A 13,982-nucleotide genomic window follows, 5' to 3' on the forward strand; every position below is an offset into this window, starting at 1 on the left:
GTGCAACCCTACTATATACCTTTAGCATTGCATTAGGGGTGAAATGGCTGATTATGAGCATGAAGGCTGGGAATGAGTGCTTGTATGTAACGATATATACTAACTAGTATTTTATACATCTACTATGACAAGAATATACTCTATAGGAAGAGCATTTCGAGGAATGAAGAGAAACCACTGTGGATAAGCTCAAATAAAGTTTTAGTTGTGATTAGGCATAATACAAACGCATTTAAAATTCTAATGTGTTAGTGTAAGTAAAATACTTTTAACTCATCATAATACATTAGAGTTAGTCCAGAGCCCTACTTTAAGACTCTCCATAAGACTCTCCATCATTTAATGATGAAAGCATATAAAGGCGGGCCTGACCAGAAACGTTTTGACAAACCACTGATTCTGTACAGCTAATTGCTTGCAGGATTGGGAACAAGTGATTTCAAGAGAGGAAAAGGGGTGGAGGAGACCACAGAGTAGAGTACAGTCGTAAGTGTAGGTACATCAAGGGTGCCCTACTATATGACAAATTAATGGGAAAATCAATACCGGAAAAAAAAATGTTAGCTACACGATTCATAACTTATACTACAAATGTGTTTGGTTCATAACAAAATTGGGTCAAGAAGTTTTTTTTTCCCTTAAAAGGAATAAATGGACAGTTATACAGACTATTTTGTTTTGCTTGCCCCTAGACTAAAAAGCTGCAAGCTTGTGAACTTGAGGGGGGTTGAGTTAATAAAGACAAAAAGATTTAGCATTTTGCAAATGCAGTTGAACTCTGCAAGGGCATTTGTTCCAGAGCTTAGTAAATGAGGTGAAGCTTCACTTTGCAAAGAATTAAAAAAGCATTAAAAAAAAAAAAAAACAGGCGCACAGCAAACATCCAAATGGATGCAGGGTAATAGTAAACACCTCAGTAGAAGCTGCTACAAAAACTCATATGACCATTATGGGAAATAATAATAAAAAACACCAAAGTAGGAGCTCTTCTCCTAACTGGATAGTGAAGAAGAACCAGAGCCCAAAAATAAAAGAAATGTAAAACAATTCCCAATTTATTCCAAAAATGTATGAAAACAGCAGCTTACATTTAAAAAAGCCCCAGGTCAGCAGAGTGCAGTGGCAAATGGTGCAGGTTCACATGGATTGCAAAGCCCAACAGGTGGAAAGAACAGCAAATGATCTTGGGCAAAGATGGATAACTCAGGTCTCGGACACCGTGGATGGTGGATTAGAAAGCCAGATGACCCCATGGAACATGGAGAGAATCAAGGTATGCAGCAGTGGGCACGCTATCTCCGGGACCTCAGCGACTGCCAGATACCTTGACTCGATATTTACTGTACCTACAGGTAAACCTTATTATAGGCATACCTGTTGGTATGAGACAACAAGGGGAGTTTACTACCACTTTAAGTAATCTAACAATATACCAACAAGCCATATGGCTGAAAAACATTTAAAATGTTATCAGTAGGCTAATAAAACCTGACTTTTTCTACAACTAATCATTACCAGAGATATACCCTTGCAACACCTGTTTAAATGGAAGTAGAGCTTTTGTGATTGAAGCGTAAACTAAGTCCATTCACATCACAAATGTCACATACAATTTCCATGACATATTGAGTCGTTTCACAGAAAACTAAAAGTGACGCTTTAAAATAAGACTCTCTAGGTCTAATACAATTTTTATTCAGGAACAGTCACAGGCAGGGCTGAGCAAATCCACAGCAGATACAACTTCATACTGATTTGGATCAATAGTAAATGATTGTGAATCTCCCTTCGGAATGGCTAGAATAAGATATCCGTGGCACAGGCTTCATAGCAAAGCAGCATGAGCCATCCTTCAGCCTAGCTGGTATAAATGCATCCTGCAATGAAGTCCAACATATTCACTGCAAGGTTTTCTTCCATTCTGTTGTTGTTGACATTGGACTCCAGCCATCTTAAGTTCATAACAGCATCTGATATTTTCACACAAGCTTGGTGCTATTATTTATATAAAGCAGCATGCAAATTACAGTATAAAAATCCATGCTGCATACAATTTTCTCTTTTTTATTGTTACAGTTGTTTTTGTTTGAATACATAGGGTGCAGTTTACTTTTAAAAACAGTTAGGAATACAATGTATATAAGGAAAAAAGAAGCCATAATGATCCCAACCAACTTAAAGGGCATACCTTATTCTGATGAAATTTAAAAAAAAAAATACAATTGAGAATAAATGAGACTTTCAAGATCTAGAAGTAATCTACATCACTGGAAAAATGTTAAAAACCATAATCAATTTTATTTAATGTAAAATAGTTTGTTGAAAAAAAGGTAACAAACTATTTTTTCACAGTGACCTGTTATATTTCTTTTGGCACCACTCAAAGTAGTGGTGAAAGTACACTATATTACCAAAAGTATTGGAACACCTGCCTTTACACACACATGAACTTTAATGGCATCCTGATCTTAGTCTGTAGGGTTCAATATTGCACCCTTTGCAGCTAGAACAGCTTCAACCCATCTGGGAAGGCTGTCCACAAGGTTTAGGAGTGTGTCTATGGGAATGTTTGACCATTCTTCCAGATGCACATTTGTGAGGTCAGGCACCAAACTAGCTCATCCATGTCTTTATGGACCTTGCTTTGTGCACTGGTCCAATCATTTGGTGGAGGGGGGATTATAGTGTGGGGTTGTTTTTAAAGGGTTGGGCTTGGCCCTCTAGTTCCAGTGAAGGGAACTCTTAAGGTGTCAGCATACCGAGACATTTTGGACAATTTCACGCTCCCAACTTTGTGGGAACAGTTTGGGGATGGCCCCTTCCTGATCCAACATGACTGCGCACCAGTGCAAAAAGCAAGGCCCATAAAGACATGGATGAGCGCGTTTGGGGTGGAGAAACTTGACTGGCCTGCACAGAGCCCTGACCTCAACCCGATAGAAAACCTTTGGGATGATTTAGAACTGAGACTGAAAGCCAGGTCTTCTCATCCACATCAGTGCCTGACCTCACAAATGCGCTTCTGGAATTATGGCCAAACATTCCCATAGACACATTCCTAATCCTTGGGAACAACCTTCCCAGAAGAGTTGAAGCTGTTATAGCTGCAAAGGGTGGGTCAACTCAATATTGTGGACTAAGACTGGGATGCCATTAAAGTTCATGTCTGTGTAAAGGCAGGCACCCCAATACTTTTTGTAATATAGTGTATATCCCTGTGTCCCAGAGCATGGGGTGCAGGCTTATCCTGATACCAATCCAGAGGGCTAGTAAATTCAAAGAGGAAAGGAACGCCAGTTCTCCCGACCAGCCCAGGTTAGCAAGTGATAAGGAGCGGCTTCCTCATTTGTTTACTTTCCTCTTTATAAACAATTTTAAGGTAACAAACACCAAAAAAGTGGTTCATGTAAAACATACTTCAAGAACCCAATATAGGGCTGGAAAAACATCTACTCTAGGAACAAGGACATTGTTAAGCTTTTAAAACAAATACACATTTACAGATGTACATCAAATATATTAGACTCAAGATCACTCAATGCTTTTAAAGAAAATGAAATGTAATATGCTACTTTAATATTTAGTAACATTATCTAAACTCATGGTTGATTAAAAAAGGGGTTTAGTAATCATCGAAGGTTGTAGGCCTGGAGCCAACTGTCGATAGTTTTTTACTCCATTCATTATTTTGTCTTGTTATAATTTTCTCCTAAAATGTTCAATTCACAAACAGAAATGTCACTTGGGTGTGGAGTCATTTTTTACCATAGGAAAAGAACATTTAATGGATGACAGTCTTTCATGAATTGTAATTTTATCTTAAAGCGGACCTTCAGCCTGTCAAGGACAATCCAGCCTCTCCACCCCTCCTCCCTTCCTCTGCTGGAATAGGGCATTGCTTTTTTGTTGTTTTTTTTGTTTACCTCTTTTTTTTCCTTTAAAGTCCGCCCTCCCCATGCACATCACTCGCCTTAGGCAAATGACGCGCACACTGCCCACTAGGCCTCGCGGGATATGTACATCATATATTGCAGGAGGCATAGCCTTTTATTCACGGAAAGGAGGAGGGGGCGGGTTTATTGGCGTGTGATCGAGAGGCCCACCTGCTGAACCCGGAAGAGCCAACAGGCCTCTCGATAACGTCTGAGAGAACATGATGGCGTGGGACAGAGCTGTGGCCGGGCATGGTAGGATCTCAGCGGGACAATGCTGGATCCGATGGATGGGTGAGTATCTGAAATGTGCAGATACCACCAAAAAAAAAAAATTGGGAGGTCGGCTGGAGTTCCTCTGCAACCTGAAATGGCTCCTGTTCCTCAGTCAAGCTATAGTCATCCTGAAGGTGGTGGTATTTTATGGAACGATAGCCCATGCAATAACATTTATGAATGGATAAACATCATAAGAATTCCATTGCTCTGCTGCAGATACAAACAACTCCACACACAGACCTATCCGTGGGTGCTGGCTTTCATGTGGGTAATCCTCTCCTCCAATAATCAGTCACTGAAAAGAAAAGACAGCAGCTGCACTCCAGAATAAAAAGCCATACTCTGCATTAATTAATAGATCCAATTTACAGCAGATTACCTGAGCTCCCCTCTTATGATGTGTTTCACTTGTAATGAGCTTATTTGTAGAGTTACAAACATGCTCACTATGAGAAAAAAGAATGCAGGTGGTCTGTTGTACATTCTTTCTTCTTTATTAACTTTGATTGTTTGTGAATTATTGAATACATACACAAAAAACCCTCACACATTAATAAAATATTTTTTAAAAAAGCAATATGGGGAAACATTAGCTTTTTCACTGCTGCTACCTTTCAAAGACACATACACATAATATCTTAAAAAAGTTTATTTAGATAAAATCATATGAACATAAGTAGTAGTTAGAACTGCATGAAATCAGGTTCTAAAGAGTTTTTTCATATATAAAGTCAAAGCATGATATTATGACACATCGTATCTTACCCAGTCATATACATTATATTGGGAGCTCCTTTAGCTTCAGGGTATCTCTCCCCTTTGGTGTTTCTTCTAAAGCTGCTTTGATTTGTTCCAGTAATATGAGTAAATGTTTTACCTCGGCACCTCCTGAGGAAGCTATAGTGCGAAATGCGTTTAGATTTGATCTCGTCCAGACAAAGTACAACCATTAAATGTTATGCAATGTACTGTATATGTGTTTGCATAGTTTTTAAGGATATATGTGCATGGTAATAATATAGTGTATATGACTGGGTGAGACATGAGATGCCATAATATCACACTTTAGCTTCATATATAAAAAAAGCTTTAAAACCTGATTTTATTCAGTTTTAACTATTTATGACCATATGATTTTATGTAAACAAACTTAAAATGTTTATTATGTTTATGTGTCTCTAAGAGGTAGCACCAGTGAAAAGTCCCATGTTTCCCCATGTTGCTTTTTTCTAAATTACTTAAGAGGCATGTGGTACATACAGTGTCTATCATCATAGTCGTGATATAATATATGTGTAATGACTTTAACCACTTGCCTACAGGGCACTTTCACCCCCTTCCTGCCTAGGCCAATTTTCAGCTTTCAGCGCTGTCACACTTTGAAAGACAATTGAGCCGTCATGCAACGCTATACCCAAATGAATTTTTTATCATTTTCTTCACACAAATAGAGCTTCCTTTTGGTTGTATTTAATCACTGCTGGGTTTTTTTATTTTCTGCTAAACAAATTAAAAAAGACCATAAGTTTTGAAAAAAAAAAGTTTCTGTCAGCAATTTTTTTAAATAAATACTTTTTCTCCTTCACTGATGTGCGCTGATGAGGCTGCACTGATGGGCACTGATGAGGAGGAACTAATATACAACACTGATGGACACTGATAGGTGGTACTGATATACAGCACTGATGAGCACTGATAGGCAGAACTGATGGGGACTGATAGGCGGCATTGATAGACAGCACTTATGGGCAATGATAGGTGGTACTGATGGGTGGCACTGATGGCCACTGAAAGATAGCATTGATTGGCATAATGGATGGGCACAGATTGGCCTCCGTGATGGGCACAGACTGGTGTCACTGATGGGCACTGACTGGTGTCATTGATGGGCACAGACTGGTGTCACTGATGGGCACAGACTGGTGTCACTGATGGGCACAGTGTGGCATCACTGATGGGTACTTCTGGTTCTGCGTTGTAGTCAGGGTACTGATGATCAGTGCCCTGATTAACTTTACACATTTTTCCTGTGAGGAGATGCCGCTTATCAGCTCTCCTTACCTCACACTCTTTCAATGTGAGAGAGGAAAAGCCAATAATCGGCACTTCCTTGTTTACATGTGATCGGCTGTGATTGGAAACAGCTGATCATATGGGTAAAAAGCCGTGGCTGTAGCTTGCCGAGATCAGGGCGCCGTCATACGCACTGCTCAACCGGCATTTGACGGTGGGCGGGATGTAGTTAATTAAATAAATCTGTATTATACCAAAAAGCAAAAATTCATTATATTTCAGTTTACCAATTATTAGATGTGATGACTGCATTCATGTTGGGATTTCTTCCTCCTAGTTTTATCTGGTGATCCAGCCAGTAAGTCTGTTGTTTTTTGAGACAAACCATTTACCACTGACAGGAGTGCTTAGAATGATCAGCTTTTATTTATTTATGTAAACCTTTATCAATAAAGGAAAAAAATGGTTTGCTGTAACTAATTATAAAGTGTTAGTAGAGTATAAGGGATGAATGTGAGGCAATTATGACCCTACAAATGTACATCCCATATAAAACAATTACCGAATGAGAACAGAAATGGGGTGGGACTTTACATGTACCTTGCAGGGTCTAATTAATACACATACCAAAAAGGCTTAAAAATATACAAATCTTTAATTTCCATATACAAATCGTTAGATTTAAAAAAGTTGAATACATCTGGTTAAAGCCACAGTTACTGTAAGTCTATCCAGGATGTGCTGGCCCTGGATGAAGAATCAAGAAAAACTACCCTACGCGTTTCTCGGGGAGTTCCGCTTTATCAGGGCCTTAGATTGCGCGGTCGTGCGACGCTGTACATAGATAAAATTGATGTCCTTTTTTCCCACAAATAGTGCTTTCTTTGGTGGTATTTGATCACCTCTGCAGTTTTTATTTTTTGCGCTATAAACTAAAGAAAGAGCGACAATTTTGAAAAAAAATGTATTTTTTTACTTTTTGCTATAATAAATTTCCCCAAAATGTTTTTAAAAAACAAATTTCTTCCTCATTTTAAGCTGATATGTATTCTTCTACATACTTTTGGTAAACAAAAATTGCAATAAGCGTATATTGATTGGTTTACGCAAAAGTTATAGTGTCTACAAACTATGGGAAAGATTTATGCCATTTTTAGGGCATTTTTATAATTTTTTTTTTTTTTTTTACTAGTAATGGTGGTGGTGATCTGTGATTTTTAGGGGTACTGCGACATTGCTGTAAACAGATCGGACACTTTTGACACATTTTTGGGACCAGTGACATTTATACAGCGATCAATGCGATAAAAATGATTACTGGATGAATGTGACTGGCAAGGAAGGGGTTAACACTAAGGGGCGATCAAGGGGTTAAATGTGTTCCCTCGTTAGTGTTTATAGCTGTATGGGGATAGGACTGACTGGGGGAGGAGACATATCGTTGTTCCTACTTACTAGGAAGAAATAATATGTCTCCTCTACCCTGACAGAACAGGGATTTGTGTGTTTAGACACACAAATCCCTGTTACTGCTCTCGTGCACACGATCGCGGGTGGCCAGCCATGTGCATCGTGTTCCCCGCTGTGCAGCGGGTGCGCTTTTGTGCCTGCTATCGCCCCTTAGACGTACCTATACGGCGTTTTGCGGAAACAAACCACTTTGCTGACGTATATTGGCGTGAGCCGGTCGGCAAGTGGTTAACAAATAACATATTTAAACATTAGAAAATAATTATATTACCAAGAAATATTAAACATTAAAAACTTTCAATATACTGAGTCATGTTTCTTTAAATGTTTGTACTGGTATCCTAATAGAGCTTGTTGCATATACCACAGCATGTCATGGGCAAAGAGAGTGGGCAGAGAGGACAAATTATCTCAAGTAAAATATAAGTATAAACATAAACTGTATCCTAACATCTACATTCATACCTAGAAAACTACCAAAAAGACTGCTGATTCACCTGTGTAGTTTTTGTCAGCCAGTCAGGTGGAGGAGAAGCCTGGGGAGCCATGAGGATTAACTCTGTGTCGTTCCCCACCCAAGAAAAAAGTATGAGCTAGAGTTTGGTTTAAGCTTGTTAGTGTATTTAAATCTGATAGCACATCTTACACTCCCCTCCCCCAGACTGAAAATGCTGCTGTCAAAATTTGCCCCCTGTGCTCATTCACTCAAAGTGGGGGCACTCTAATAGAGGTGTGTTACTGGCCGGATCACCATGTAAAAACAGAGGGAAGAGAGCCTAAAAAATGAAAAAAAATGCAGCCTCCACATCTAATGATTGGTAAGCTGCAATATATTACATTTTTGGTTTCGGGTTTAATATCAAATTGAATCTTTTCGGCTTCCTTTTTAGTTCCCCTTTAGTTAAAGTCAATAAAATATATTAATTTGTACATAGCTCCTAACTGCCCCTGACTTTGGGGGGACTGTTCCTGATTTGGTGCAATGTCCCTCTGTCCCTCGTTCCCCCTCATTGGTCCCTCATTTTGGTCTGATCTATATAGTTGTATATAAAATGCACTTTTTATCTTTAAAAAAGTGTTTCCCAGTGCTAAACCTTTCATCCAATTTCTAAATTGGTGCATTTGTAAGTTTTAAAAGCCAATATAAAGGAATAGTAGTGGTAAAAAAAAAGCTCTTGTGGATTTAATTAACCTTTTGTTTTGGTTAATTTTCCTTTAAGAGGGTGTGGCAGGGGGTGTGTCCTATGCCTACATACGTTTGTTAGTAGGTGTGCCTCATTCCCATCTCAAAATGTTGGGAGGTGTGATTTGTAATATTTGCAAGTGACAAAACAACCTGCACTTCTTGTTTAAAGTTTCAACATCATATTACAGGAAGGCCAATTTGTAAGGGTAAAGTAGAACAAAACTTTTTTTTTTCATTTCGGATTGAATAAAGGAGGCTTATAACTCGTCGGGTTTATTGCCATGTGTCCCATTGGGGAGATTTCTCTTCACTTCCTGTCCCATAGCCAAAACAGGAAGTAAGAGGAAATCCCTCCAAAATGAGGGATTACCTTGTTGGTACCAAAACCAGTGTCCTCGTTAGAAAATTTCCCTTCTATTACTATTCTGGGGAAAACTCAAAATGTTGCATTTTCTTTACTTTCACTTTGTGCTATAACAATAAACATGACAAATAGTGAGGGTGGATCTCCCTAATGGGGACACAGACAGCAGTAAAATAGGCAGATGTTCTAATCCCCCTGTCCATAACCAAGAAAAAGTTTTACTTATATTTAGTTAACTGCAAGCAAACAGCTACATACACTGAAGAAATACATATATGAGAGCTGGTTTATCTGCCATGTGATTTTTATTTCTGCCTACAGTACAAACCTCTCAAGTGTGAATGTGTGTGTGTGTGTGGGGGGGGGGTGTCCTTACTTCTTTTCTGCCGCATGTTCAGCTACAGACCCCCTTTACACCCCCTTCCTGTGATTGGACAGTGAAGACAGAAGATTAGCTCATCTCTCTGTCACTATGCTGTCTCCTCCTCCTCATAATACACACACACCCACAAAGGTTGAACTGGATGGACTAGTGTCTTTATTCAACCTTACCAACTTTATCCTCCAATCAGTGCACTTCTCTCACTGCAGAGCACCTGATTGGCAAATTAAATTTGTCCATGATATGTAATAGCCATTTATCCACTGTTACCTTTTGCACCATAAAACTCAATATTTAATTATGCTAAACAAAACAAATATTACTGTTTTCATATAATGCTCTGTATATTAACAGATGATCCTCGGAGGCAGTGTCATGTCAGTGAAGGTCTGGGTGCCACCTATTTCTGCCTAGGTAATCTGGATCAAGCCATTCATTACTACAAGAAAGCCCTGACCCTGTCTGGAAGCGCAAAGGTATTTCATGTATTTCTGATTGAATGATATAAAATTTTACTGGTGAACCTGCCATGTTTGATAAGAAAGTTTAGTTTATTCATGTATGCATTGGAACAGATGATGATGTATAACTCAGGGGAGGAACTTGTTTTGTCCTGGAAGTTAAAGGATAGCTAAACCAAAGAACAAAAATACTATATATTTCAGCTTACAGTTTTAGATGTGCTGGCTGCCTTGGATTTTTTTTTTTTTCAAGCTTAAAACATCAGCAACAACAAATAGAATCTGTTGATTATGGTTGGAATGCGGTGTCCTTGTCATTCCCTGTGAGCCGTGCAGAAAAATATCTTCCTATCTAGCTATTTTCTGTAATTTACATATTGCCCTGACCCCAATGTAATGGAAATGAAGAGATGCAGACAAGTTTATAGTCCATATCAGGAGAGCAGTGTAATAACCATGGCTCCCTCCAAAGATACAGTGGAGGAGTGACGTAGCCACCCAGGGACATGAAGTGTGTTATTTTCAGGATTACCAGATGAAAATAAAGCGAAAGAATATGGCGAAAGTGCCGCCACTACACCAAAGATTAGCAAGATGCAATACAATACATTTCTGGTTTTGGGTTTTATGTATCCTTTAACCTCTTCACGACCGTGCTATAGCCGAATGACGGCTACAGTGCAGTCGCACATTGCCGGAAGAACATCATATGACTTCCTTGCGTGATCAGGCTTCTCGCGCGCCCCCAGCAGAGTGCATCCGTAGGCATCTGTGATCGCTGTGTCCTCAGGACACAGCGATCACAAATCATGGTAAAGGCCAATCACATTGGCTCTTTACCAGATGATCAGCTGTGTCCAATCACAGCTGATTATGGAAAAAGGATTTGCCAGTTATCTGCAATTTCACACAGGGGACATCTACACTGATAATCAGAGCCTATCAGTGCCACCTATCAGTACAGCCTCATCAGTACCTCCTCATCAGTGCCACCTCATCAGTGCCCATCAGCGCTGCCTAATCAGTGCCGATCAGTACCTCCTCATCAGTGCCACCTCATCAGTGCCCATCAGCGCTGCCTAATCAGTGCCGATCAGTGCCACCTCATCAGTGACCATTAGTGCAGCCTATCAGTGCCCATCAGTGCAGCCTATCAGTGCAAGGAGAAAAATTATTTATTTACAAAATGCTATAACAGAAACTAGTAAAAACTTATTTTTTTCAAAATTTTCAATTTTTTTAAATTAATTTAATTAGCAAAAAATAAAAAACCCAGCAGCAATTAAATACCACCAAAAGAAAGCTCTATCTGTCTCAAAAACAATTATAAACATTCCATTTGGGTACACGCAATGGTCATTCAAAGTGTGACAGCAGTGAAAGCTAAAAAAAAAAAGTGCACTGTCATCAGTGAATTCCATTTCTATAAAGGGGTGTACTTGGTCAGCAACAATGTTTAGGTAGGTGGTATGTGTCAAAGTAATATCCACATGAATGGCAGGACCAAGATTTCCCTGCCCAAAGCATTACAATGCCTCCACTGGCTTGCCTTCTTCCCATACTGCATCCTGGCACCATCTCTTCCCCAGAAAAGTGATGCACATGTACCCCGCCATCCACATGATGTGAAAGAAAATCTGATTCATCAGACTAGAACACCAACTTCCATCGCTTCATGGTACAGTTCTGATGCTGATTATAGGCACTTTTGGCTGTGGACATGGGTCAGCATGGGAATCCTGACTGGTCTTTGGCTATGCAGCACCATATGCAACAAAATTCAGGTTTCAAAATTTCTACCCCATTTATTGATACTAGCAAAATAGTTTTTGTTAAAAATATAGTACTTTAGCAAAGAGAGTTGGCTCATTAACCACTTGACGACCGCCTCACGCCGATGTACGTCGGCAAGGCGGCACGGACAGGCAAAATCACGTACATGTACGTGATTTGCCTTCCGCGGGTGGGGGGTCCGATCGACCCCCCCCCCCCGGTGCCCGAGGCGGTCATCTTTTGTCCCACGGCGATCGGAGGTGAGGGGGAGGTCATCCGTTCGTGGCCCCCCCCTCGCAATCGCCGCCGGCCAATCAAATCATTCCTTTGCTGCTGTATGCTAAACAGCAGCAAAGGAAATGATGTCATCTCTCCTCGGCTCGGTAGTTTCCGTTCCGGCCCGAGGAGAGAAGACATCAATGTGAGTGCACAACACACACACACACAGTAGAACATGCCAGGCACACAAAACACCCCGATCCCCCCCCCCCGATCGCCCCCCCGATCCCCCCCAATCACCCCCCCCCCTGTCACAAACTGACACCAGCAGTTTTTTTGTTTTTTTTTTTTTTTTTTTCTGATTACTGCATTGGTGTCAGTTTGTGACAGTTACAGTGTTGGGACAGTTAGTATTAGCCCCCTGTAGGTCTAGGATACCCCCCAAACCCCCCCTAATAAAGTTTTAACCCCTTGATCACCCCCTGTCACCAGTGTCGCTAAGCGATCATTTTTCTGATCGCTGTATTAGTGTCGCTGGTGATGCTAGTTAGGGACGTAAATATTTAGGTTCGCCGTCAGCGTTTTATAGCGACAGGGACCCCCATATACTATCTAATAAATGTTTTAACCCCTTGATGGCCCCCTAGTTAACCCTTTCACCACTGATCACCGTATAACTGTTACGGGTGATGCTGGCTAGTTTGTTTATTTTTTATAGTGTCAGGGCACCCGCCGTTTATTACCGAATAAAGGTTTAGCCCCCTGATCGCCCGGCGGTGATATGCGTCGCCCCAGGCAGCGTCAGATTAGCGCCAGTACCGCTAACACCCACGCACGCAGCATACGCCTCCCTTAGTGGTATAGTATCTGATCGGATCAATATCTGATCCGATCAGATCTATACTAGCGTCCCCAGCAGTTTAGGGTTCCCAAAAACGCAGTGTTAGCGGGATCAGCCCAGATACCTGCTAGCACCTGCGTTTTGCCCCTCCGCCCAGCCCACCCAAGTGCAGTATCGATCGATCACTGTCACTTACAAAACACTAAACGCATAACTGCAGCGTTCGCAGAGTCAGGCCTGATCCTTGCGATCGCTAACAGTTTTTTTGGTAGCATTTTGGTGAACTGGCAAGCACCAGCCCCAGGCAGCGTCATTCATGACTTTGAATGGTTATACCAGAATGATGCCTGCAGGTTTAGGTATCATCTTGGTATCATTCTTTTCAGCCAGCGGTCGGCTTTCATGTAAAAGCAATCCTAGCGGCTAATTAGCCTCTAGACTGCTTTTACAAGCCGTGGGAGGGAATGCCCCCCCCCCCACCGTCTTCCGTGTTTTTCTCTGGCTCTCCTGTCTCAACAGGGAACCTGAGAATGCAGCCGGTGATTCAGCCAGCTGACCATAGAGCTGATCAGAGACCAGAGTGGCTCCAAACATCTCTATGGCCTAAGAAACCGGAAGCTACGAGCATTTTATGACTTAGATTTCGCCGGATGTAAATAGCGCCATTGGGAAATTGGGGAAGCATTTTATCACACCGATCTTGGTGTGGTCAGATGCTTTGAGGGCAGAGGAGAGATCTAGGGTCTAATAGACCCCATTTTTTTCAAAAAAGAGTACCTGTCACTACCTATTGCTATCATAGGGGATATTTACATTCCCCGAGATAACAATAAAAATGATTACAAAAAAAAAATGAAAGGAACAGTTTAAAAATCAGATAAAAAAGCAAAAAAATAATAAAGAAAAAAAAAAAAAAAAAGCACCCCTGTCGCCCCCTGCTCTCACGCTAAGGCGAACGCAAGCGGCGGTCTGTCGTCAAATGTAAACAGCAATTGCACCATGCATGTGAGGTATCGCCGCGAAGGTCAGATCGAGGGCAGTAATTTTTGCAGTAGACCTCCT

The 13,982-nt window shown here is 40.8% G+C and overlaps 1 protein-coding gene across 3 annotated transcripts in view; it reads left to right on the forward strand.

Moving 5' to 3' along the window:
- The window catches only part of LOC141131485 (tetratricopeptide repeat protein 24-like), a 215,218-nt gene that overhangs the window by 51,603 nt on the left and 149,633 nt on the right, over positions 1 to 13,982 (forward strand). For all 3 annotated transcript variants that reach the window (XM_073618810.1, XM_073618812.1, XM_073618811.1), the window contains exon 5: positions 9,981 to 10,102. In XM_073618810.1, coding sequence (XP_073474911.1) covers positions 9,981 to 10,102 — 122 coding nt within the window. The remainder of the gene's footprint in view (positions 1 to 9,980; positions 10,103 to 13,982) is intronic.

This window comes from Aquarana catesbeiana, linkage group LG03 (assembly GCF_042186555.1).
Source record: "Aquarana catesbeiana isolate 2022-GZ linkage group LG03, ASM4218655v1, whole genome shotgun sequence".
NCBI lineage: Eukaryota > Metazoa > Chordata > Amphibia > Anura > Ranidae > Aquarana > Aquarana catesbeiana.